At 33.2% G+C, this 19251-nt stretch overlaps 1 protein-coding gene across 6 annotated transcripts in view; it reads right to left on the bottom strand.

The window, feature by feature from the left end:
• Positions 1–19251, bottom strand: part of LOC114349399 (serine/threonine-protein kinase ULK2) — a 196673-nt gene that overhangs the window by 52574 nt on the left and 124848 nt on the right. For 2 of the 6 annotated variants that reach the window (XM_050657106.1, XM_050657100.1), the window contains exons 11-15: positions 18664–18835; positions 14211–14382; positions 13879–13983; positions 6433–6583; positions 3941–4194 (exon numbers count right to left, since the gene is read on the bottom strand). In XM_050657106.1, the coding sequence (XP_050513063.1) occupies positions 3941–4194; positions 6433–6583; positions 13879–13983; positions 14211–14382; positions 18664–18835 (854 nt within the window). The remainder of the gene's footprint in view (positions 1–3940; positions 4195–6432; positions 6584–13878; positions 13984–14210; positions 14383–18663; positions 18836–19251) is intronic. The other 4 variants (XM_050657113.1, XM_050657119.1, XM_050657130.1 and 1 more) reach the window with 4 other exon arrangements.

Below are 19251 nucleotides of genomic sequence, written 5' to 3'. Positions count from 1 at the left end.
GTGTTATTATTTCTTCCCTGTGTACTATAACAAAAATAATTCATCATTGTAAAGGGAGTTTCCGACCACTCCGTAGGTTAATAGTATATTATTCAACGAGCATGTAATAACTCACTCTGATGAATTAACTTCATCATCGTGAGTAATAGCCATTACATGCAAGTAGAATACTATACTTTTTCTAGGACCTTTTTTATTTGGGTTAGTAGAAAATATAATTATCAACTACTAACATTATTCAAAATCGAAAGATTTTATTTTTCATAAGAAAACATATTTTATATAACTATGGCAACACTGTTAGAATTGCCGTCTTTGAGCTTACGAAACAATGAAACATGAAACAGACAGTTGACATTAGTGTCATGGAGTGGAGGTGGCTTTTAAAAATAAGACATATTTTAAGCAAATACTATTGACTGTAATACATCCAACTCCCATAGAAATCACTGTCGGCTTGCCCTGAAACTACGTTGTGACAACGTAAAATTTGACGTAAACATTCAAATTTAATTTTATAAATTTTGGATTACGAGTTAATTTGGCAAAATTAAATAAAAATAAAAATAGTTCAAACACTTATACAAAAACAATAATAAAGCAATTTTTAAGGTTAGATTGCTCTGGTTATCACCGCGGACCACTAGATGGCGCTATCTTTTTGCTTCCTCAAATGTAATGGGAAATGTCAAGAGTTGTATGTATTACAGTCAATAGTCTTTGTTTTAAGGCAATTAAACGAAAAGGAATGTGTGCTCTCAATAAAAATTTATTGTACAATCAACAGTAAGTAAAACATAATTCATTGATATAAATTTCATATGTCAAATGTTGAAATTTAAACGTAAAAAATATACTATGTAACCCATTGTTACAGTTAAAAATCCTTTAAACATTTTTCGAATTTAATTGTTGATATAAATTACAATGACTATTTTATTAAATAAACAAGTTTAAGTAATTTTATTTGCTAATAGGTAGATATATTAAAAGTGCCATGCATCACTTGAATCTAATTTTAACCCGGGAGAATGACCCGTGAGTAATGAACCATTACTCACGGGTAAAGTAATGGGTGTTATTATCTATTCAAAAACAGCGAATAATGAGCATATTATTAAACGGTCGTAGAAAAAAAACATTACTTGTCTCATTAGCTTAAAAATAAATAATTAGCGAAGTAACCAAATAAGAGAGCAACAGTTAGTCGTTCTAACAATAATTATATTTGAAGATAAAAATTACAATGAAATGTACAAAGACTAAAAGTTTCAATAATATGAAAAACCATTTTTAAAAATGTGCCATCTGTGGCACATTTTAAGTTTATCACTGAAAATGATAAATATGCCGTATAGCTCCATCCTTGTTTAAGGGTCAATCCAAGCTAAGTGGTCCAAAGGTGGTTGCTTGACTATTTTCAATTATTTTTATTTTTCTATCTTTTAAACTTCAGTCTATAGAGAGTACAAAATTGCATTCATTTTATTTTTAAAAAATTTACTTTGCCGATGACGGCCATTTGTTAAAGCGTGTCGATCATTTTCACTGAAAACATGGCTTCGCTCTTTAGCCAATATTTTTTCTGAGGTTTGTCCTAGAACAACAAATCAAATACCAAACTTTTTAGAAAAGTACGCGCTAAAAAAAAGCCTATGGCATTATTTCATTTCAAACTACCCTTAAGGCCTTAAATGAACTTCAAAGTTAGAGGTAAACTTATAAAATTCCATTTTCAGCATTTTTTTAACAGCATAAGGCAAGCCGATATTGGTATGTAATTTTTTTCTGGAAAAGACATACGTCTTTTCCAGAAAAAAATTACATACGTACATACTTTAAATAAAAAAAGTTTGAGCTTTGAGACTTAAGTAAATTTTTTCAAAAAAAATCTCAAAAATGTAATTTTTTGAAAAATCTCAAAGTTTGACCCTTTATATCCCTGATGGGCACGGATGAAAAAATTTGAAATTTGGCTGAATGTTAGCCCCTCGCAAGTAGAATAAGAAGAAAAAAAGGAGTTGCAGACTTATGTCATATAGGAGTAATAGGAGTAACAGGCCTGAAAAAATGGTCAAAAATCAAAATGGTCAAAATTTGAGCGTTTGCGGGCAGGGTAATTAAAATTCAAATAAACTGTCTAATGAAATAAAAATTAAAGTATTTTCACCAGATTTCACAATGAATACAAATTTATACCGGGTGGGCCAAAGAAAATAGTACACCTCGATATTTAGCAATAGTTACCTATTAGACTTTAAGGAAGTGCCAAAATAGGTCCATTTTTATTTTTATTATATTGTAAATTTTTGGCATACATTTCATACTACGTGACGTCATCCATCAGAGCGTGATGACATAATCGATGATTTTTTTAAATGGGAATAGGGGTCTTGTGACAACTAAAAATACATTGTACTGCTGTCAGAAAATAGAAAAATTGTTTATCTCACAAATAAACATTTCTTTTCGCTTAAATTAAATCATAAACAGCCTCCCACCTACCTCTTGACAGTTTGAACATTTAATTTAAGCGAAAACCAATGTTCATTTGCCAAATCATATTTTTTGCTATTTTATGACAGTAATAAAATGTATTTTGAGTTAAATAAATTACATACATTTTTCTTTTTGTGTCAATTAATTTAATTCAAAAATTATTTTTTGGCCACCCTGTATAAATAATTATATTATTGTTTATACTACTGAACAGAGAATTGAACACTCTTTCAAATGAGAAAACATATGACCCCTATTCCCATTAAAAAAAATCATCGATTATGTCATCACGCCCAGATGGATGACGTCACTGACGATGACACGTCATGGATACGTATGAAATATATATAAAAAAATTTGTAATTTAAAAATAAAAATCGACCTGTTTCGGCATTCCCTTAAAATCTAATAACTGCCAAATATCAAGCTGAACTCTTTTCTTTGGCCCACCCTGTATAAATTTGTATTCATTGTGAAATCAGGTGAAAATAGATTAATTTTTATTTCATTAGACAGTTTATTTGAATTTTAATTACCCTGCCCGCAAACGCTCAAATTTTGACCATTTTGATTTTTGACAATTTTTTCAGGCCTGTAACTCCTATATGAGGTAAGTCTGCAACTCCAAATTTTTACACCTTATTCTAGTTGCTAGGGGCTAACATTCAGCCAAATTTCAAATCTTTTCATCCGTGCCCACCAGAGATATAAGGGGTCAAACTTTTAGATTAAAAAAAAATACATTTTTGAGATTTTTGTGAAAACATTTACTCAAGTCTCAAAGCTCAAACTTTTTTTATTTAAAGTATGTACGTATGTCTTTTGCAGAAAAAAATTACAAACCATTATCGGCTTTCCTTATGCTGTTAAAAAAATGCTGAAAATGGAATTTTATCAGTTTATCTTTTTAAATTATGAGGTTCTTATAAGGCCTTCAAAATTTAAGGCCTTAAGGGTAGTTTGAAATTAAATAATGCTATAGGCCGTTTTTTAGAGCATACTTTTCTAAAAAGTTTGGTTTTTGATTTATTGTTCTAGGACAAACCTTAGTGAAAATATTGACTAAAAAGCGAAGCCATGTTTTCCGTGAAAATGATCGATACGCTTTAACAAAAATGGCCGTCATCGGCAAACTAAATAAAAAAAAATAAATGGAATTCTGTAGTCTCTATAGACTGAAGTTTAAAAGGTAGAAAAATAAAAAATATTATTAAAAATAGTCAAGCAACCAACTTAATTTATATTGGACCACTTGGCATGGATTGACCCTTAACCTATTGTGGTTTCTATGGACAGGGGGATTAATTTTGCGATACTTAAAATTTCTGTGAGTAAAAAAGAGACCTAGTATACAAAGTAATTCTTGCATAATTTTGTGCATGTGCATAGATCTGTTGGAACAACTGTAGCTTACAATCTAGCAAAAGTAATAAGTCCTTACCTCCAACAGTGTTTCTTCTGGAAGTTCTGGCGCCAAAAATGTAATTGGGTGTATATCATTGCTGGCAGATGTTTCATTTAAAAAGGCTTGATAATTTCCCATTTCCGATATTTCTGGCAACGTCACGGCTCGCGTACAAAAGGGAATCACTGGAGACCGACCCAGGTTATTGTTGTCATTTAGGTTGGGACTGCTTAGTATGGGAATCCTTGCTAAAGGTCCACTTAATACTGGCGGAGAAGTACCTAGAATGACTATATCAGTTACATTTACTTAAAGTATAGTTTCAAAATTGTAGACACTAAATTACAAGAAATGGTGATGACGATTAAGTTTCTTCTTGGCCTTCCAGCGGCGCTTTCTCTTCTTCTTGGCAATTATCCGAAGTTGGCGATCACCATTGCGAAGGCTTCAGTGGCGTAATAACATTTTTTGTCTTTAAACATTTTACCAATATACCCTCTCCAATTTTTTACTTGGAAATATTAACGAAATTTTCCTTCAAAAATTTTGTATGCCGCATCTATTTTGTATCATCTATAGTTAAAGTCAATCGGTGCATTGTAAATAAAGTAAATCGTTGGAATTTTCTATATTTTCTTTTAGGGAAAAATCTTTTTGAAGTAAATTTGACTAAGCTAAAAAAATATTGTGATAATCCAATGACCACTGCAGAATGAAAACGAACGTCTTTGGACTTTTAAGTGCACAAAAAACGCATAACAAATCACTTTTTTCTCCAAACATAACCGATAATGTAGCCCCCGAACAATTGTTTTATTCTGTTTGACTTTTATCCAGTGTGTGTTATTTGTATTACCTTTAAGTAAATGTTTATGTCACAACATTCCGGGATGTGCTGGATAGCCTTCCTTTTTTTTGACGAACTGCCCCTGATGATGCTCTGAGAAAGTACTTGGGCAATATTTAATAAATATAAATAACTGTGCTTGATACCTGCCTTTTATTTGTAAAATTCATATATTCGAGCATTCAACCATATCTTCTCTCTTTATCTCGTGCCGTTTCCCCATTACTGAGGATCGTCATTTCTTCCAATATTCCTAACAATGTTTCTCCATTGGTCTCTATCTTCAGCTGCTCTAAGAGCTTCGCAGAATGAGTTTCCAGCTGAATGCTTTATTTGGTCAGACCATCTAGTTGGTGATCGTCCTCTTGATCTTCTCCCCGGAACGTTTCCAGAAACAATTAATCTCTCCAAACTGTCGTCACCTCTGCGAACCACGTGACCAAAGAATTGCAGAATTCGTTGCAGACATACTGTGGACAGCCTTTTTTTAATATTGAGTTGGTTTAGAATGGAAACGTTTGTCCTATGAGCTGTCCAAGGTATGCGCAGCATTCTTCTCCAGCACCACATCTCAAAGGCATCAATTTTTTGGCGCTCGCATGCGCGAAGAGTCCAAGTCTCTGCCCCGTATAGAAATATTGAGATTACAAGGGCATTCGTCAGTCTCATCTTGATATTTTGAGAGATAGATCTGTCTTTCCAAACTTTAGTTAGGCGACTCATCGCATTTTTTGCCATACCAATACGTCTCTGAACTTCTGCTGCACAGTTACCATCGTTAGTTATACTAGACCCGAGATAGATAAAGGTGTTTACTATCTGGTATTCCTGTAACATGTTGGTCAGTTGAATAGTGTCGAATCTGTCGACCACCATTATTTTTGTCTTAGCTTTATTGATTTTCCGACCAACTTTATTGCTTTCGTACTCAACTCTTCGCAGAAGATCAAACATTTCTTGCTAATTTGTTGCTATAAGTGTAGTGTCATCAGCAAATCTTAAATTGGAGATTTTCCTACCAGCTACTGTTACTCCACCGGCCCATCCTTCTAAAACCATCCTCATGACATGTTCACCTTAAATGTTAAATAAGTCAGGTGACAACACGCATCCTTGGCTAACACCTATCTCGGTCTTGAATGGGTTTGAGAACTTCTGATCTAGTCGCACTGTCGCTATATTAGACTGGTACAGATTTTTAATAAGTGTCACCAGGTGCATTGGTGCGCCCATTTCTATTAAAATTGACCACAGATTTATCCAGCTTACACAATCAAATGCCATCGTTGACAAATAGTCAACGAAGCATATAATCCTAGGTACTTGAAATTCTCTAGACTCTAGACTTTTCAATGAGTTGTCTCAGGTTCAGGATTTGTTCCCTTGTACCTTTACCCTTTACAAACCCCGCTTATTCCTGAGGTATTTGGTAATAGCTTATTGTAATCCAAAAATGCGAAATGAAGAGGTTCGTTACACTTTTCGATAAGTGCCGTTATTGTCTGTAGGTGTTCTATGGTACCATAACCTTTGCGTAAGCCCGCTTGTTCAACAGGCTGGTAACTATCGATATCCTTTACATTTTACTATTTCACCATTCCATACTACTCTACTATTCCAATTTAAGGTACAATTATATAAGAATACTTACACCTGAGCAATTGAATCTGATTAATTTTACCTGATCGTCTCAAAGGAGAATTCATAGGTATATTCTTAGATCCCGAAATTGGCGAGACCGTCCAAATACTTGGAGGAGGGGGAGTTTCACATAAACTCCCAGACGTCGATCTTCTTCGTCCTCCCGGGGGAGTGCCGCATACATATTTAAGCTGAAAAAAAAAACAGTAAGTTAAAATATACAGGCTGTTTGGTAAAGAATGGGCCATAGCTTAACCTTAGATTCCTGAGCTTAAAATAGGTCGATTTAAGCTAACTTACTTTAGTACAAAAGTTGGTAATAACCGAAATACAAGGTGTCAAACTTAAACTTTTATTATATTTATTTTTGAATATTTCCTAACAGGCATGGGGCAACCACACGAAATTTGGTAAGTGGTGCTGGTACTGCACACCCTACTAAATTATGTTAAACAAACGTTTCTGGCTTCTACCAGAGGCGTACGACGGGGGAACGTGAATGGTTGACCCTTCCCAAATTCTACGCCACTGACGGAATTGCTATTTTAGTGCAATTTTTTTATTCTCCAATACTTTCTATGTAAATAACATACTATTCATTCGTAACGATAAAGCCATTAGTTTTCGAGATATTTGAAGCTAAAAACGAAGGAGCATAATACATTAATCAAAATAAGTGTGCCTTTTCATTTTTAACTTCAAATATCTCGAAAACTAATGACTTTATCGTTACGAATGAAGAGTATATTATTTGCATACAAAGTGTTGGAGAATCTAAAAATTATGCTAAAATAGCAGTTTTATCAGTGGCGTAGAATTTGGGAAGGGTCAAGCATTCACTTTCCCCTGTCGTACACCTCTGGTAGTAGCCAGAAACGATTATTTAAGATAATTTAGTAGGCTGTACAGTGCCTACAGTTTCTGCCAAGTATGATACGGATATGTTAAATTATTTTAAAGTATTCTTTTTTCTAAATAATTTATTTATTTAAAACTTTAAGAACTATGTGTGCCCGGTACTATAAAACTATTTGACATATCCTTATGATACTTGGCAGAAAGTGTAGGTACTGTACACCCTACTAAATTATGTTAAATAATCGTTTCTGGTTAATACCAGAGGCGTACGACAGGGGAAAGTGAATGGTTGACCCTTCCCAAATTCTACGCCACTGATGAAACTGCTATTTTATCATAATTTTTAGATTCTCCAATACTTTCTATGTAAATAATATATTCTTCATTCGTAACGATATAGTCATTAGGTTTCGAGATATTTGAAGTTAAAAATGAAAAGGCACACTTATTTTGATTAATGTATTATGCTCCTTCGTTTTTAGCTTCAAATATCTCGAAAACGAATGGCTTTATAGTTACGAATAAAGAGTATGTTATTTACATAGAAAGTATTGGAGAATCAAAAAATTGCACTAAAATAGAAATTCCGCCAGTGGCGTAGAATTTGGGAACGGTCAACCATTCATGTTCCCCGTCGTACGCCTCTGGTAGTAGCCAGAAACATTTGTTCAACATAATTTAGTAGGGTGTACAGTACCAGCTTACAGTACCAGTTAGCTTAAATCGACCTATTTTAACCCCAGAAATCTAAGGTTAAGCTATGGCCCATTCTTTACCAAACACCCTGTATATTAAAGAAACAATAAAGAGCCAGGAATGGACGGAATTTCGGCAGAATTGTTAAAACATGGAGCATCCGAACTCTGGGGAAGAATTCATTACCTAATATCATTAATATGGACCAAAAAGCAAAGCCAGAAGAATGGGCAGTTAGCCTTATACAGCCAATATACAGTGCTAGTCAAAAGTCCGTACCCCCTTGTAACTTTTGAACGGTTATACCTATAATAGTGAAATTTGGAGGGAGGAAATAAACGGACGTAGGCTTCTTAACTAGTCATGCCAGGTGACGTAATAGTGACAGAAGACGTTACAGAGCCACTGTGACCAATAATTTTAAATGGGACCTTATGGCAAGTGATACCTCGTTTGAAAGGTATTCAAAATACCTATTCAGTCATACTAATTTTTTTGGGTTTAAGTTGATTTTGATTTTGATGAATAAATTAAATAAATATAATATTGTAGTTTCGCATTTAATTAATAAAAATTTAAATGTCCGCCTATGGTCTTTTTTGTCAAAAAAGTTGACGTTTTTCAATTCTCTAGTAGTTTTTACGTCAACGTCAACCTTTTTGATAAGTAACTATTGGCAGAATTTTGAATTTTTATCAACTAAATGCGAAACTTCAATTTTATATTTATTTCATTTATTCGCCAAAATGAACTTAAAGTCAAACAAAATTAGTATAGCTGAATAGGTATTTTGAATACCTTTCAAACAAGGTATCCCTTGCCATAAGGTCCCATTTAAAATTATTGGTCACAGTGGCTCTGTAACGTCATCTGTCACTATTGAGTCACCTGTCATGACTAGTTAAGAAGCCTACGTCCGTTTATTTCCTCCCTCCAAATTTCACCATTATAGGTATAACCGTTCAAAAGTTACGAAGGGGGTACAGACTTTTGACTAGCACTGTATAAAAATGAGATAAGCGGGAATGTCAGAATTATACGCCAATTACATTGCTAAATGTAATATACAAAATCCTTTCTGGTACTATCTACAACAGATTGTTAGAATACTCCGAAAATGTAATTGGTGATTATCAAAATTAATTCAAACCAAAGAGAGCCACTACAGATAATATATTCATACTAAGAACGATACAAGAAAAAGCTTATGAATACAATATATGCTATGGATATAGACTTTAAACAAGCTTTTGATAATTTAAAAAGCGAAAAAAATGCTAGAAGACCTTCGTAATCTAGGTATACCAAAAAAAATATATACGTCTACTTAAGTTGGAAACATATGGGAAACTTTTTTATTATTAACTTTACAAAAAAAGTTATTCTTCATAAAAAGTTCTGCATGCTCTAAAACCTAAGATCCAATCATCAGATATCAAATTTTATCAATATTATACAAGGTATGTCAAAAAATATGAATTTCGTTCAAGGGTAAAGTACAAAGTTTATTTCTCTGAATATTGAAAATTCTTATTATGAAAAGTTGTTTGGAATTAAAAACCAAGATCAAATATGCAATTACATGCTTCTAATTGAAAAAAAAATATTTTACAAATTTTTATCTTTATGAAAACATCGTTTTTATTTATTACAATAAATATGATAACTCTTTTATTACTCATTTTACGAAAAAAAGTTATTCATCATCAAAAGCTCAGCATGGTCTAAAATCTAAGATACAATTTCAATATTGTGAAAAATAAAGGTACCTACTTTACTCCTGAGTGGAATTCATATTTTTTGACATACCTCGTATAAAATTAATAAAATGTGATATCTGATGGTTGCATCTTAGTTCTTTGGACATACGGAGCTTTTTATAAAGAATACCTTTTTTCGTGAAAGTAATACCTAATAAAAGAGTTATCATATGTCGTGTAATAAATAAAACCGAAGGTAAATATCCATAAAGGCTATAGCGGGATAAGATGGTCAAAAATGCCCCCGCACCGATCAACCCCGCTACTTATTTTTTAGATAAAGGATATAAAATTATGCCCCCATGCAAATTTTTAGCTTCCCAGTGGTCCTAGAACCTCTTAAATCGAGAAAAGAAGAATTTTTAGGTTTTATTTTTTTGTGAGCGCAATTTTAACTTAAAAAATCTGAAAAAATTCGAGATGATGTATATTTTGAATACAAAACAGCCTGATTTTTTCAGATTTTTGTAATAAAAAATGAGCCCAGGAAAAATTTTTGAAATTTTCAATTTTTTTTTAGGTTATGATAGTATAATTTGGCCAACTTTTAAATAGTATTTTTTATGTGTTTTTTGTCGTTCTTTCGAATGGTAGAGGCAGAATTTTTAATATCTGAGCGGAAAGAACGAATAAATTGAAAAAACCGTTTTTTGCTGTCTCGACATGCATCTCGGGACTGCCAATTTTAGGATTTAGGATCCTGACTACAACAACTGAAAAAAACACTAAAAGTGCGAATCTTGTCATAAAATTTGGTATGTGGTCTTAATAATATTTGGAACAGCTTTTCCAAATATTTTTTTTTCGATATCTAACGCGAAGCAAATCGAATCGCATATCAAAAATTCACCCTGTTTGTGGATTCGCAGTAGACCGCGTTTAAAATTTAAATTTCAGTTGACTATTTTAAAAATTGTGAACCATCAACCTGTAGACTGTGCCAAATTTCAAATCTGAATATATTTTGATAGCCAAAATATTAGGGGTGTCTTCATCTTAAATGCGACACACTATACATATAATATTATCAATTTGATAATTTATTGCTACCGATATAGTCGTATTTTTTATAGGTAGATTCAAAATATACATTCAAAATACTGACTAATTCACTAATTTTATCATATTCAAATTGATTGCATTGAAGTATTGAACCAATTAATGTGTAATAATATAATATATTTGGAGTGAAGTTTATGTACGGAAACCCTCAATTATCTCGAAAACGGTTAGCACAATTTTTATAAATTTTGGTGGGTAGGGATTTTCTAATGCGGCCGATATTATAGTGATAATTACATTGTTGTCAGATCTTCCGTTTTTCTAAAAATCTAATTATTTTTATTTTACTTCAATTGGAATACCCTGTACATTTTTTGCTTTTTTAAGTCCTTAAGAAATACTAATTATTTTTCATGTTATATTCCTTATACCTAAAGGTCATAATTTCTGAGTTATTGCTACATTTATTAAAAAAAAAAAACAAATTATAAAATCATTTTTTTCGGCCCGGGTAGACATTATTTTACGTTCTTTGGACTATTGGGAACAAAAAAGTTATTTTGTAATTTTTCTCTAAAGTTAAACGAGTTCGAGTTATAAACACTTTAAAACTGAAAAAAATCGAATAATGACGATTTTTAAGGTTCGAAATCACAAATCAAAATATTATTTTTAATAAGTAATTTAAGCTTGTTTCATTCTAAAGTATTGTTTTTAATTGTTAATGCCCGATCGCCCATCCTCTCATATGCGCTTCACTAACAATTATTAAAAAGCAATGTTTTAGAATAAAACGAGCCAAATAATTTTATAGCGAGCCCCCCTAGAAAAAAGGCTTAGCTTGAATTTGGGTACTCAGCAGTGACAAAAATAATATTTTTTATTTGTATTTTTGAACCTTAAAAATCGTCATTATTAGATTTTTTTCAGTTTTAAATTGTTTAGAGCTCGAAAACCATTAACTTTAGAGAAAAATTACAAAAGACCTTTTTTTCCCCAATGATCCAAAGAATGTAACTCCACGGGCCGAAAAAATTGATTTTTATAATTTGTTTAATTTTTTTTTAAATACATGTAGCAATAACTCCGAAACTATGGCATTTACGTATAGGGAATATAACATGAAAAATAATCAGTATTTCTTAAGGACTTCAAAACGCAAAAAATAAGAAAGTTCATTATATTTCCAGAAAAACGGAAGATCTGACAACAATGTAATTAGCACTATACTATCGGCTGCATTAGAAAACCCCTACCCACCAAAACCTATAAAAATCATGCAAGATGTTTCCGAGATAATTGAGGGTTTCTGTACATAAAACTCACTCTGCATATTATAATTATTATATTAATATTATATTAATACGCATTAATTGGTTCAATATTTCAATGCAATCAATTTGAACGTTTTATGATAAAATTAGTGAATTAAGTCAGTATTTTGAATGTATATTTTGAACCTAGGTATAAGAAATACGACTATATTAGTTGCAATAAATTATCAAATTGATTATATACAGTGTGCCGCATTTAAGATGAAGACACCCCTATATTTCACTCATTAAATCATTATTGTCCGGTTATCGTCTTAATTATTTTAACTGTACTAATATCCGTCGGGATAACTGTACTAAACCTGTAGCGGCTTCTGGAATGTCTTAAAAATATCGAATTTCATTGATAAAATGCGCAAATCCCACCGATTTTCGCTTCGACTCTACTCTTGAACGAAATTCACATTTTTTGACATACCACGTATAATATTGACAACATTTGACATCTGATGATTGAATCATAGGTTCTAGAGTAAGCAGAACTTTTTATGAAAAATAACTTTTTTTCGTAAAAATAATAATAAAAAAGTTTCCCATATGTTTCCAACTTAAGTAGACACACTGTACCTATATATCACCCTCATAAAAATAACGTGGCAGGGTTCAAAAGCCGCACCTAGAGTGTATGGAGAGTTGACTTCCCTGTTTGACATCAACATGGAAGTGAGACAGGGGGACGCACTTCCAACAATGCTGTTCAAACTACATAGTTCTTGAGGCAGTCATCAGAAAAACCTATGTAACCGGCCATACAAATACCAAAACAGCACAAATTACTGCATATGCAGACGATGTAGCTAATATTAGTAGGAGCACGCCACGACTAATGGAAGAGTTCAAGGAAATTGATCCTGAAGCACGAAAAAGAGGACTTCAACTAAACGAAACAAGAATTTAGTACATGACCATCAAAAGAACACCTGACAATGAAAATAATATCATAATAGACGTGTGGATGCCTTCCCTTATCTGGACACGGAATCAAGCAGAAAAATTCCGTAAGTATCGAAATTAATGCACGTATTTCCAATGAGAATCGTACATACTATGCTAATAAAAGATTGATGACATCGAAATTATTATACATAAGAACTAAAATCACTAGCTACAGAACATTGATTAGACCCGTTCCTATGGTTGTCAAACCTGGGTAATAACAAAAAAGATTAATCCCAACTCAGGACATTCGAGAGAAAGATACTGAGAAAAATATATGGCCCGGTGCAAGAGGAAGACGGCATATGGAGAATCAGGAGAAACGACGAGGTTAATGAATTGACGGAAAGGTATGATATTGTCAGATTTGTGAAAGTCAAAGACTGTCATGGCTGGGGCACAGTATAAAGAGGGACAGTAGAACCACTCTCCGAAAAATTGGAAGTAAAATCTTTAGTCGCGCATGGCGACCGCGCAATGTTCCCAGTCGCTTTTGCCTCACTCTCGCATTGCTAGTCGCATAGAAACGTACGGTTTTTAATAGGGAAAACCCGCATCCACCACTGGTGAATTACCAATTGCGTACTGCCGGTATTACTTCTTGAGATCAAAGTGCCGACATGGAAGAGGTTTTACTGTCCCTCTTTATACTGTGGCTGGGACATGTCCAGAGACAAGAAGAAACGCGAAAAAAAGGAAAGCGCAGAACGAGATGGTTGGATGTATGACGTGGAAGACGACCTGAAAACCATGAATATTCGACAATGGAGGAGAAGGGCAGATGAGAGATCCGAATGTAAAGATATAATCAGAGAGGCAAACTTAAAACTCTGTTGAAAGTCGTTAAATACGTTGAGTTTTAACGAAATTTTAATACCTACGTTATACAAACATACTTACCGAAGGTGGTGACATTGAACTGATATCTATATCTGACGTCTGCCTCTCAGGCCTCTTCTTCATGCTGATTGGTTGCGATCTAGGTACACTACCACTGCCGTTCAACTTAAACAGAAATTGGAAATGAGATTACATTGGCAAAATAGTTTTATTTATATTTCACTAGAAAAGAAAAACAACTTTTTTTAATTTGAAACAGTTTCCTTTGAAGAACCTTTTAAGGTAGTATAAAATATTCGAAAGCTAGTCTTAGGATATTGAAAAATAAAGTAAAATAACAGTTTTAGAATATTTGGTAGTTACTCCTTACTCCTAAAGAAAGTAATACAAACCTTAGTTGGAGAAGATGGTTCCTCTTTCTTCTCTCCTCGATTGTGCATCTTTTGGAAGGCTTCACGTTGTGTTGGAACAGGTATAGGTTCGGATATGGGCAAGAAACTCGGCCTGGTAGGGCTTGCGACAGGGCCAGATGGCAGCGGAGGAGATCTGACCGGCAGTCTAAATCTACAATCATAAACAAATGACTAAGGAATCACTATAATTGTGGGAAATTACATAATTAATATCAACCACAGACATTCCAGTCAAAGACTATTCGTACGTTAGCTAAAGCCCCATGGTACGTATCAAACCAAACCCTTCATGTAGACCTCAACATTCCTTTCATCAATGATGCGATCGCTGACCACTCCAGAAGATACATGAATCGCAGCGCAAACCATCCAAACCACCTCATAAACGAATTATTCAACCCTCCACTGATTGACAGACGCCTAAAAAGACTTTGGCCAGAAGATCTAGCTGCTAGGTAAATTCCAGAGAGTCGTCAATGGACGACACTTGCCACAAGCCAAGAACATACATCATATTTACTTATTTCTTTATTGAAGTAGATTGTAAATTAGCAATGAATAAATAAATAAATAAAAAAAAAATTAATATCAACGGTAGAGACTACCTTACGAACTATATTTACAAATGAAAGTGATAAAGGAAAAGTGACACAATAAGGAATGCACGTAATTTTACCCTTGTTGCCATATTCTAAATTTGAAAAAATATATACGGAATAATCAGATTTTTTTTATATACTGCTATTACAGCGAGAGTATCATTGGCTAGAATTAGTGACGAGGTTATATATTATGACGTCATTATTATATTTGGTGAGATTGTAAATGATAACTGAAGTCTGTCATGATATTGGAGGTTAAATATAATGTCAAATTATTGTTTTCAAATTATATTTTATTTATTTAGTTTAAATTTTAACGACAGTTTATTTTTTTAACCAACTTCACTTTCCCTTCCCTATCCTTGATTGGGTCTTGTTGTATGTGTATGGCAGGTTTAGTTAGACGTTAATTTTAAGAAATGCTGCTATACTTCTTTCATCTCCCTAAACTCAACCGTTTTCGAGATAAACGCATTTTAAATCTGCGATACACCATTATTTTTAGCATAATATCATTGTATGTAGTTACACCCGAAAAATGACTTAAAACCTAAAATTATCCAAAAATGTATCGCAAATTTCTTCAAATAGAATTTGCGATGCAATGACATAAATTTGAGAACTGGCACAATTATTATGGTTTTAAGTTATTTTTCGGGTGTAACTACAATGATATTATGCTAAAAATGATGGTGTATCGCAGATTTAAAATACGTTTATCTCGAAAACGGTTGAGTTTAGGGAGATGAAAGAAGTATACCTTTTTTTAAGTAAAACTAATAGGAGAATAAAAATTTTAATGTCAAAATTATACAGAGTGAGGGATAAAAAAAATTGAACGTAATAAATGAGTGCTGAAAGGTGTATGTGGCGCCCTCTGGGCAACACATAATTTTTGGTAGGGAATTTGGTTTTCTCGACCCAAAAAACCCCCACATACCAAATTTCATGTTGTTATCTCATACCTGTCAGGAAATATTCAATAATAAATAAAAAAAAATTTAACTTTACCACCCTGTATCTTTCTTAATATTAACATTTTATTAAAGTAAGTTGAGTTAAATCGTCATATTTTAGAGTGTAGAATCTACTGTTTCTTTTTGTACAATTACTTAAGGACCACCCTGTATATTGGGGTGACCTCTGGTTAGCTCTTAACTTGACTTTGTGAAACCGGCCGTAACAGATAAAGAGAAACAGTGTAGCCGTAGCCGGTAGCGAAAAAACTAATAAATGAGGAAAAATTTGTTATATTTATTTGCCGTTTAGTTTGTACCGGTGTGTTATGTCATTAAATCTATGACGTGCATTCCTAATTGTTTGACTTTTAGATTACCCTATTGTTAAGGATTATCATTTTTATGTATTTCTATTTGTTATGTAAACTGAGTACAATATCTAGTTGTTTTTCTGAGTAGTAGTTCTTATTTCTGTAAGGCGTTAATGAGTTTTTCTATGCTCAGAATTTGGTGCTTCATGCTACTTATGCACGTATTTCAATTGAATCAGGGACGCACTAATCTCCGTTTCAAACATTAGAATCAGTATGGTTGTATATTGCAAGCGGGATTGCCATTCTGTGAATTATCATAAATAAATCCTCTTTTAGTGTTTCACAGCCGTTGCCGTTGAGAGCGGCAACATTGTCAAGAAAATTCTCATTTAGTTTGTATTGGCCCTATCCTCCGTACACAATCCGTAAAATAGAAAATTTTTCTATTTTTAAAAATAGAATAAAAATTCCATTTTCATTCAGTTGCAATGCGAAGGCAAAAGAATCTTATTTTTCAATTAGAATACGGAGCGCAGTCCAGCCCTCTGAATCGACGATTTTCGACTCTTGTTGGAGTCTCATCGGAGAGAACATAGGCCTGCTACTCCATACTCCAATTGACCAACACCGAGAGTTTATCCCCCACACCGCAACTGACATGAATGGCCTAGATGACTAGCGTCATCTGGCAATTGAAAGATGAAGTAGTTTTCAATCCTAATAGCAATATTAATAATATTTAAAAATATTAAAATATTACTAAGATTTTTAAATTGAAAACTTATTGGTCCATTTTCTTGGTAACACCTCCAGCTGAAAAGACGGGGTCGTGAATTGTAAGTTTTTGAATTCCCTCTTGTCTTCTTCGCTTCAGCATCCATCTGGCTTGCAAATTTTAGAAGCCATCGAGGTGTTACCAAGAAAATGGACCAATAAGTTTTCAATTTAAAAATCTTTTAGTAATATTTTAGTATTTTTAAATATTATTAATATTGCTATTAGGATTGAAAACTACTTCATCTTTCAATTGTCAGATGACGCTAGTCACCTAGTCCTTGCGGTGTGGAGGATAAACTCTCGGTGTTGGTCAATTGGATTATGGAGTAGCAGGCCTACGTTCTCTCGGATGAGACTCCAACAAGAGTCAAAAATCGTCGATTCAGAGGGCTGGACTGCGCTCCGTATTCTAATTGAAAAATAAGATTCTTTTGCCTTCGCATTGCAACTGAATGAAAATGGAATTTTTATTTTATTTTTTTTTATATTGGTCGTAACTTCTTTGAGTAACTAGGTCCATTTTCTGTTGGAATTTACCAGCTGAACAGACGGGGTCGTGAATTATAAGTTTTTGAATTCCCTCTTGTCTTCTTCGCTTCAGCATCCATCTGGCTTGCAAATTTTAGAAGCCATGGAGGTGTTACCAAGAAAATGGACCAATAAGTTTTCAATTTAAAAATCTTTTAGTAATATTTTAATATTTTTAAATATTATTAATATTGCTATTAGGATTGAAAACTACTTCATCTTTTCTATTTTTATTAATGCCATACTCTGTGTTGGAGTACAAAGGACTGGTTTAATATGGGTTTTCTGAGATCGCATGTTGGAATATTTTCCTAGCGACGCCTTTTGATATTTTTATATCTGGAACAGAAAACTTGAATCGAGTCGACATTCATTTCACTTATTCCCCGTTAGGAGGCATTCTAACCTTACTACGGTATAAATAGTTTTATTTTATACCTAGAAGATCGGAAGTTTTGATGTAAATTTGTCTTCTTGCATAGCCTCCTTGACAACGGGTAGACCTAGAAATAACCATCGGGGGATGGCAGGAGACAGATTTAAATCAAAACGAACCCGTCTATTTTCTATTTTTATGCTTTAGTTTCTTTCCATAATATGTTAATGCCCTTTGAGTCTCACTCTGACCATTTAAATGCGTACTACATGATTGTTAAAGGTAGTTTTGGTGACAAGTTTTGGCACCTGTTTAAGGTGTTTTAAGACACTGCAGATAATCATTTGTTTTTTGGCCTTATCTAAACCTTGCTTATTCTTCTGACTGATATTCTTTTCTACTTCCAATCTATTTGCCAGTACTCCACAAGCTAGCCGGTTATTCTGGCTTCAATCTTGTGATTTTGGTAGATGTTTTAAGTTATTTTTATGATGTCCAAGGGAATTTTAGAATCTTACTCTGTCGAACGATTTTTTCAACTTGATCTTAGATTATAGAAATGCTGAATCATTATAATCTAATAAATATAAAATAAATACCTAATCAAATAATAAAAAGCTACCATGACAGCAAAACACACTATTATAATTTCACAAAAGCGGAAGATGCTTTAAGCTAAAGTTTTGGTTTAATTCCATGTTAGTCGTCACTATATTTACAAACAGTTTTCGGCAACCTGTTTTCCATTATCCGTAGATTTACCATTCAACACGAAATAAATGAAAATTATATTAAAGCATCACATAACTTTCAAAGAATGCTATAAATACACTATAGTTAGTACATATCTAATGTTACTTATGCTAAACAACTTACGTGGTTTTTTCTTTTTCAACGCTACTCTCTGTGGAATGGTCCGATGGAATTTGAATATTTTGCGGCACTATAACATAATCATCCTCAGCACTTGAACTAAGCGCGTTTCTTGTAGATCGAGGTGATTCTACAAGGACAAAGCAAGATCGAGTATGATTGATGAATTCGAAGCCTGATGGAATTAGAATGGTGTTAATAAAAAAATTTTAGTTATGAAATGTTACGTAATTATTATTTGAAACTTACACCACTAGTTGGAGCTTGATACGTACTACATAATAATTATTGTTGTGACACTTTAGGGCACTTAGCACTAAAAACACAACATGAACATCTTAAGTCCTTTTGGCAAGCAGTTGACTTAATTAAAAGTTTATAAGTAGTTTTTTAAGTGTTAATAATTGCAATAAATGTGTTGAGCAGTTTTTGAAACACGTTAAGCACCAGACACAATATTGAAAAAATGCCCCGTGGGCCAAGATATTTCGAGCAGTTTCGTCAATACACAGCGGTCCCTAGGTACCTCCATGGCGTATGGGGAACATCCTACATCGGTTCCTAGGAAGCGCAATGGCGCTTAACGTGTTT

This window comes from Diabrotica virgifera, chromosome 1, assembly GCF_917563875.1.
Source record: "Diabrotica virgifera virgifera chromosome 1, PGI_DIABVI_V3a".
Lineage (NCBI taxonomy): Eukaryota > Metazoa > Arthropoda > Insecta > Coleoptera > Chrysomelidae > Diabrotica > Diabrotica virgifera.
Note: the sequence above shows the minus strand (reverse complement) of the source record. Positions and strands in the feature narration are given on the sequence as shown.